General features: G+C 37.5%; 1 protein-coding gene across 1 annotated transcript in view; it reads right to left on the bottom strand.

The window, feature by feature from the left end:
* TCEB1 (transcription elongation factor B subunit 1) overlaps positions 1–2,133 on the bottom strand; it is a 6,967-nt gene extending 4,834 nt beyond the window's left edge. The window contains exons 1-2 of the mRNA XM_008631367.2: positions 2,073–2,133; positions 493–636 (exon numbers count right to left, since the gene is read on the bottom strand). Of these exons, the coding sequence (XP_008629589.1) occupies positions 493–636; positions 2,073–2,076 (148 nt within the window). The 5' untranslated portion in view covers positions 2,077–2,133. The remainder of the gene's footprint in view (positions 1–492; positions 637–2,072) is intronic.
* Between the last annotated feature and the right edge of the window lie 7,055 nt (positions 2,134–9,188).

Here is a 9,188-nt window from a genome sequence, read left to right as displayed (position 1 = left end):
AAAGAGTGGGAAACAGAGGAGGCCTGAAAAATGTGCAAACACCTTTCAGCACCAGCTAAAACAGAAGTGTGTTACTGACTCTGTTTTAGTCACAAATCTAAAGCACAGGACCATGTGACCGGCTATGAAGAAAATTAACTCCATATGGAATACCAGAAGTCCTGCCATGGACATGGCAATAAAGAACTACTGGCTCTTGTTCGTTCTGAACTTGCCAGCTCCATGTTTCATATAATACCCTCAAGTTCTCATACCATGGGGAACTAGTAGCAATGACACTGTAAGATCACTAACTCCCCAAAAGCAGAGCCCCATTTTAAGTCTGGTACCACAATACCCCAACAGAGATGGGCTGTTCTGCTGGAAACAGGAATTAGGCAGGACTTGGAAAAGTTATCAGTTACTCAAACTTTCACTTACTGCATGATAAAAATTCAAACTGTCCAAAAGTGAAAGCAAAGAATGTAAAAGTGCTAAGTCTTCTGTACCTACCCGGTCCACTCAACATTGCTTTTATTGTTCCTGATGTTAATGCATGCTCTCTTTTTACAATGAACTCATGGCCATCAGAGGATATTAACTTCACATACATAGCATCTGGGCCCTCACACCCACCGTATGTTTTCTCTTCTCCATCTATAATGGAAAAAAAGATAACAGTTTCAGAACACAATATACTGATTCACATCACTAAAAATGCAAGTTGCAGTCTTTCCTATGACTAAGTTTGCAGACTGAAAATACAATGAGAAATGAGACAGAAGCATTTTACATATTTGAAGATGACTTTTCTGAAGTAACCAGCAATCTGGTTTAAAGTATTTTTGCAAAACTTGGAATTTTTTAAATTAACATCCCTCCATCATCACATTGTGACATGATTTCTAAAATCTACACAGGAATGAAATTTTCCTTTAGACATTCTCAAGTGAATTGAACATGCTACTGCTTCCTTCATTTAAATCTACAGTCATATTTATCATATTAACACTTGCTAAAAGTTAACTAAACACATATCTGATACTGAAAAATATAGATGGCGAGGAAAAAAGTGCTTTCCGAAGCACTGGTAAGAATAAAAGCAGTCAACACTTCTGCTTTGAAGAAATGACATGAAATAAGATTCATCCTCCCTTACTGCCCAACCAGACCCAGAACCATACAGCATCACTGCACACCCAGGTTGTGGCCTTTGGTAGAAAGCATGGAAAGTGCCAAAGCACTAAACCCACAGAGATTTGAAAATTCTCCCCACAGCAGTTTGACTGTACTTTTTCTGTTTCAGTAAATACCTGCTCTCTACTTTGTTTCTCCTGAAGCCTTTATCCCCCTTCCCTTTTTGTTCCTTCCTTTTTGTATCCCAACAGTGCTACTTTTAAAAGCTGAATTACTGTTGCCAGTGTAGCAAATAAAACACTCCCCCAAGCAAGTAGCTTTGTGAATTCAAGTTAAAATTGAATAATGTAGTTATTGCCAATTTTAATAAAGTATTGCAGTGCCAAACATGCTATTAATACATTCAGAAAAAGTATAGATAAAATCAGAATCTGTCCAATCCCGTTTCATTAACCAGTCATTTGTTGAGGCAGAAACAACAGTTTCAGACATGTAGTCATACCACACAGTGTAATTTATCAGAAATCAGTTCCTATTATGATCTCTGAGCCAGAATTCAATAGGCTGACCTTAGTTAACAAACAAGCAAAGAATTATTTTAAAAAGTATGTAGTGCACTATATAAAAGTTTAGTGTTATAAAAGCCTAAAGGTAGGCTTTTCCTATTTTATTTATTCCTATTTTAGCATGTATATTTTCAGGACTATGCACATTAAGCAAGTGAAATTTTTTGTTAGAATAAATACACTCTGAACAAGTCTTCCAATAAATTAACAGTCACTTGAGAAAATTCTCCTACAAAACATTTGCAGGAAGTTCCACTAACATTTGAGACTACAAGAAAAAGTGACAAGATCAACATTTAAAGTCTTAGAATCCACCTCCTCTACCAATATGAGAGAGAAAATGCTTCAAATCATAGGAAAACAAGAAACACTCTAAGACTGTGAACTTACCCATTCTCTTCTTATTAAAAAAATCGTTTCTTTTCAACTGCAGATTTTGCAATAGGAGAGTCTGAAAAAACACAAGTGGCAATATGTCAAGTCAGCAGTAGAATTCTCAAAGCCCCCTTTACTTATTAATCTTTATGTTACCATAAACACTCTTCCAAAAAGAATATGATGATACACAACATGCAATGTTGATGAGCAGTATGTTTTGAAAACAGGAAGCCTATGAAGTTATCAATGGGAAATGCAAACCCTCGACCTTGGCACCTCCAGTACTGTCTGGAGGCCGACCTGCTGGAAAGCAGCTTTGTATGAACAGACCTGGGGGTGCTGGTGGACAAGTTGAACATGACCCAGCAGCGTGCCCTTGCAGCAAGGATGGCCAACAGCACCCTGGGCTTTATTTAAAAGCATTGCCAGAATGTTGAGGCAGGTGATCCTGCCCCTCCACTCAGCACTACTGGGACACACACCTGGAGTGCTGGGTTCAGTATGACACACTGAACAGAATCCCGCAAAGGGTCACAAAGATGACCGAGGGATTGAAGCTCTTGTCATACAAGGTCAGGCTGAGAAAACTGGGGTTGTTTAGGCCAGAGAAGAGAAGGCTCAGGGATCAGTCTAATCAGTACGCACTAAATACCTGGCCTTCAACCTGTCCTTCACAGAAGATTGACAGTTCCCAATTACCACCATCAATATCACCTAGATAATCTACTTCAGACATATAATGCAGGTATTCACATGGTAAGTTAACTAGGAGCTTTCATATCTTATATACTGATATGCAGCTTGATGCATGTGTATTTCTCCATGGAAAGGAAATTAAAGAGTTAGAAAAATGGAAGCACTTACTTACAAAACAAATCTGGCATGTTCAGATACAACTTTTATTTCTTTACCCCAAACTGCATCTCTGCTGTGGAAAGGAAAACTTTGGAAGAGAAATTCTACCCACCCACCTGCTATCCTAAAATTCCTTTCATATCAACAGCCACTCTGCAAACATTACCCAGTACAAATCAATGATACTGCTGTGTGCCCACAGATTCAGGAAAATAGCACCAGTGATTCTGGGTGATCTCCCAGCTCAGGGTTGAGGGCAGTCAAGAGATCAGACCACAGCCCACATTTGCTCCCTCCTATGTTTCCGGTAAAAGTTTAGCAAAAAAATGTTAGCAAGCTGAGGAAGCTGCAAGATTTGGAAGAAGTAGTACAGATACCTCTTGCTACTGCTGATTGCTTCACTTCTGCACAGCACTTTGATGCTAGTTTATTCCATCTCTCTTTTTTCATAGCTACAAATATCAAATAGTCCAAATGTTTCCTGAAGCTTTCAGAAGAAGGCCCTTTGTTATATACACCTAATGAAACTACACACACATAACCAATAGCTTTTAGTTGTCTGAAGAGAAATGAGCAAAAATAATCCTCCACTTACATTGCTACTTTCTTTGAAAATTATCCTGACTTTATGGAATTATCTTTAAAAAATATTTTCCTTACCACTGGTATAAGGAACATCTTAACCTGTACTCTTGCAGGTGGAAAGTTCCTGAATATAAGGCACATTGAAGAATGCTCTCTGAGAGTTAATTTGTGTACGCTGTAATACAGATTCCCTAGCATGGAGTGTTAAATGCCTTCATTATTTTCATTAATTCCAGGAACTCATCTAAGAAAATTACATTTAGGTGCTGGAACAGTTAGGGCCCAAAACTGATGGGATCTTTCACCCTGTTTCAGCAGTTTTTGTAAATGGAAATCAGGCATCTTATTGGAGAGTATCTGTTGCTCAGGAACTGAAGAAATATCTCACATTATTATTTCTACTTTGCAGAAGAGGATCACTTGTACTACCTCTTTTTCTAGCCACAAAACCATTTGCTACATTCCAAAAGAGTAGTGAAACTGCCTATGATTTACAAATAATAATACTTGAAAAAAAAAAAAAGCAACACAGAAGTGATACCACTCTTTGAAAGTGTTGGTGATGATAAAATACGCCTTTACAATACAAATAATGCCACTAAACACAGGAATAAAGGCTAGTTAGTGGGAATGAAGATATACTAAGACCTTGCAAGGTAAACGCATAACTTCAGGAGGCTCATACACTGAAAGATTGAAAATTGAGACTGAAAAAAAGTCTACACAAAAAAAAATTAGCTGTCACAAAAATATACAATAAGCATTTTAATAAATCAAATGTTCTGTCATATGATTAGAGAGGGAAAAAATATAGTAATTAACAAAGAAGAAAAAAATTATCAGGCTCAGAGGTCTGAATTCAATTGTACTAAACAGTAAAATAGGATAAAAATGCAGCAAGCCTTAGTAGTTTTAGGGCACGCTGAACTAATCTAATATCTAAAAAATTCATCAGTCATTTTCCTTGGGAAAAAGGAAACTCAAATAAGATGCAATCTGGGCTCAGTGTACCATCTGGGGTTAAAAATATGTGAAGAGAGGTAATCTTAAAATAAGAAAGAACGTTTCTACAAGACTACAAGAATACAGTAAGGTGTTGCAAACATAGAGCAACTGGACTAGAAAAGAACTACTAGTTCCTCAAAAAAAAAAAGTCGAACTTTTTTTTAAACAATGCTGCCAGAAAAGCATAGGCAGATTTGGATGAGACAGAAGTGGAAAGCATTGCAACAGAAGCGGAACAAAGCGTAACACAGACAAGTGACCAGTCTTGAAAAACTGCATACTACAAGCCACATGAAATTAAGGCATATGAAATCCAAGATTCCTTGAAGGGACCATTACAATCTTCTTTCATGTAGTCAGGGCTTGTTATTTGGGGGTATAGTCATTCTGTGGTCAACTATAAACTGATGCAGCTCTGTGGGGGCAAAAGAAAAAAGAAGGGTGAGGGACAAAGAGGCAAATGCACATTAAGGATTCCTTTGCAAGAGAGACAGGGAATATTCGCAATGTTACACATGAGCAACAGTTTGTCTGGAATACCACACACAATTCTGAAGCCCTGTTTTCAAGAAAAAGAAGTTTGAAATACAAGAACTACAGGGAGGACCTACTGATATGACCAAAGAGCCTGTTTATAAAAGAAAAATTAATCTTCCTTATTCAGCTTAGCAAAACTGGAATGAAGATAAATATAAAAATTCATTGAAAGGATTAAACACTGTCGGGAAAACTATGCCAACATAATACCTCAGTTTAAGTTCAACAAATGAACGCAAACACAAAAAGGGATAAAATTTATAGTGCTATTCCAGAATCCAAGTTTGGCTCTGAATATAGAAAACCGCAAACATTCTATTGCCAAAAGTAAAAGTTGCAGAAAAGCCACCCTGCTCTTAAGAAAATGATATAATATGTTTCCATATATGATGCATTTGACAGGTTAGCAAGGGACACACTGAGTTTCACTCAGTTTCCATTCTGATGCAATAAGATGTCATTAAAAAAAAAATTCTGAATACTATTAGCAGTACAGATTTATTCCTGACATAATAGCTAACAGCAGAGAGCCCAGAAAAATCAGAGAGCCAATGCAACAAATGAGGAGAAAGGAAAACAATGACACTCAGGAACCCTGAAAAACCTAAAAAACCAGTAATGGTTCCTCTTCTGGATCAGGAAGCGTTCAGTCTGTCATGACATTGTATGAAGATCAGAACATTGTCAAAGCCAGAAAAAAATGCACACAGAAAAGAAATCAAAAGGACATAGAAATACCTCCCACAAAATCTCACTTGTGCACACAGGGAGTAAAAAAGGAATACGGAGGGAAATTTTCTGCACAGTTTTTTTAACTGACAGTGGCATGGCCTTAGGTTTTAAATAATAGGTCAAGGAGAGTCAAGCAACCTTGTATGTTGTCTTCCAAGAAATTATTTTCTCGCAGTGTATTTCCAGTGTAATGTTTATTACAAAACGTATCACTATATTTTACTTCTACGTATAATGAAAGCAGCATAAATGACAAGACAATAGGAAGAAAGAGACTGAGATTTCTGAACATGCCTGATAACTACCTATATTTTAATTACTTTTCCACATTTTATAATTGCCTGTTTGACTTCACCAAGACTACACCAATGCAGCAGTCAGGAAGAGAACAATCCAAGTTTTGTTAATGTGTACTTTTTATATATTTTTGACTTGACTATTTCAGACTCCTGCAAAGAACCACTAATTTATGCTGAAGTACATTCACAATTCCATCTGCCCTTCAAGAAGCTTATGTGGCATTACCATAAGGTAGCTCAACTCCCTGACTTTAATCTCAAAAAAGCACATATATTAGGTATTACTGTTTTCCTGTTTTGCCTCCTTAAAAAAAAGGCAAAAACTGCATTTATTAAGAGAAAGTTTACATAAAAGGGATATGCCACATTTTAATCAGAGGAAGATACAATACAACTAAACTAAATTTTCCAACCACTCTAAAAAGGATTTCCTACTGCACAAAACATAAAATTGTCATTAGATATTAGGAACTAAAAATTGCCACAAGTTGCCAGAATATTTACACATACCAGGTACAATATAGCGAAATATCATAAACCTTTAAACCATGGCAATTAAGCCACTTAAGGTAAATGTTCTTGTTTCCCTACTTTAACTTCTTTTTCTTACACCTCTAAGAAGAAATAGGATGGTGTAGTGAGTTTAGTCTGATCTCTTTCCTGCTTCTCTGGACCATCAAATGCAAGAACAAAACTGAAGCATGTCCACAACCATCCCAGCTCACTCCCAAAGCTGCATGCTCATCTCTCAAATCTGCCAGAATTTACAGAATATCATTTCTTTGTATGCCTTGTATGCCAGTGAGAGGAATAGGCACTAATGTAGCTGAACACACTTGACCACTGCATGGCTTCCAGAACCCCACTGCTCTGTTCTCATTAGCACAAGAAAACTGAATCTATGCAAACATTTCAAGCATTCAGATTCTTTGATCCCACAGGAAAACCCTTTAAAAACTCAGATGCTGGTTTAAGGAAATTCAAATGGCTTCCAACTAATTAGCTGCACAACTTTTGTATGCTTCAGCTGCTGAGACTTGTATCCATTTCTAGAAAACATGTGGCAAATAATACAAAGGCCTTCACAACTCCTAGGTTTGTTTAAAAGCCAAACGTGACATTTTTTGGTGTCATTTATATATCAGTAAGAGTTCATCAATTACCAAAGGCTGCTGTGTGTTACGACTACAGCCTCCTACTGTTCAATCCTAAATTCTACCCTATCCTGTATAATAACTTGTTTAAAAACACCGCTCTTAAGTTCAGCATCCATTGCTCAGCATGCATCAAAAAATAATTAATGAAAGGACCAAAGCATATTTAGAAAAAACATGAGGAGAAACTGGTACAGCATGATTTCCAAATCAGCTGATTCACTACTCCAGTACTCTCAGGCTCTAAAATTCAAGTTTTCTGGGACACAGTGGAATGTGCCAGGAAGGTATACTACACATAAATGCTAGTTGAGATAAACAGGAGATGGGGTAGATAGCATGCGTGGAGCACCAAAGACCTTAGTTAAGATTTCTTTTCCTATCTAAGGAAACTTTCCTTTTCAGTAATCCCCCAGAAAGTTTTAACAAAAAAACCCCAAAAACACGGGCAGGGGAGTGTTACTGTTTTCTTCCAAACATACTAAAAGCCCTGTACTGTACAGCTCTTGCCATCAGGTGGAAAAGGCTGCTGGCATAATGCAAAATTTTACAGGGCATGTATTTCTGCCCTCTTATTATAGACATTCACCAAAAACTACTGTTATGCAAACTACCCCACAATGAAGATAACTAAATCCTGAACCTTTCTAGGTGGTAAGAGACTTGTAAAAATACACCAAAATTCCTTAAATTAATCTGACAAACTCCATACTTTTATGACATAACTTAAGGATTTCTTGTAACACACACGAGAATTGTAAAAATACAGTAAAACATCTGAAGCTGAGTATCCTTGAGTGTGATGATAATTTATCTCACTACAATAATATTAAAACAATTAACAATATTAAAAGTCTTCACATTAAGACTATGTGGAACTATCTAAATCTGTTTATCACCTGCTCTGGTACAGAAAAAAAAAAAGAAGAAAAAAATCTCAAATGGCTTTTCTCTGACACAAGGAAAAATTGAGTGCTGAAGTGCTAGAAGTTTCTAAAAATTATCTTAAAGCTCCCAATGGAAATATTAGCAAAAATTTTACTGACATAAACATTTTATTGATATAACTTAAACTCATTAAAACACTGATCTCAAGGCATAAGCTGTGTGCCACATATGCAAAGATGTGGCCAATGTACAACAAGAAAACTAATAAACACTTATTGCCCTTCAAAGTAACTCTTCAGTTCATAAAACATTATTTCTCCCCCAACAATTATTTTGGTCCTTATTATAAAAGCAGAAAATTTGGAGCATGTAAGGGATTATTCAGAAATAAGTGCACAAAGTGGTTCTTATCGTAAAGGTCTCTTGCCTGCCTGTTTATCTGTTTTTCTGGTTTGCTTCCAAAAGCCATCAAAGCCAAGTAAACAAATGGCCTGCGACTATTTAGGTCTCTTCAGAACTCAAAGCTTAACTTACAATCTACAGTACCAAACATACTTAGAAATATTTAACAGAAGTTAACCAAATTGGCTGTCAAAGCAAACTGCTAGCTGCACCCTCACCTTTTCACTCATAAACGTGAAGCCCTCAATAACTTACTAATGCTCAGGTTCTCTTGTATTAAAGCAGAACCTCCCTCTGAGGAACACACGGCACTCAGAAGCTCATTTCTGTTGCTACAAGTAGGTGTATCACCCTTTGCTTTGCTTACATTCGCCGACCATTACAGCCAAATCCCTTGAACCAGCACTTCTCACCTTGGCAAAACAACCCCTGGGGGCGCATCATAAATTTTCTCGGCCTTAACTTTTCCCCTCTCTCTACGGCTTAGCGTAGGAAAAGGGCAAACGTCACTTATGGCAGGAGTTTGGGGGTGATGCTCAAATCCAGCACTGTTCCAGAAAGCCCCTTTTCCTGCGGCGCCGGGATTCCAAGGAGAACGTTTTGGTGGAGGAACGCGTCTTTCGCCACCACCTCGGCAGGAGAACCCCGGCCTGGCACCGCGCCCCGCGCAC

Source organism: Corvus brachyrhynchos, unplaced genomic scaffold (genome assembly GCF_000691975.1).
Source record: "Corvus brachyrhynchos isolate BGI_N302 unplaced genomic scaffold, ASM69197v1 scaffold633, whole genome shotgun sequence".
In the NCBI taxonomy this organism is placed as follows: Eukaryota; Metazoa; Chordata; class Aves; order Passeriformes; family Corvidae; genus Corvus; species Corvus brachyrhynchos.
This window is presented reverse-complemented; position numbering and strand designations above follow the sequence as displayed.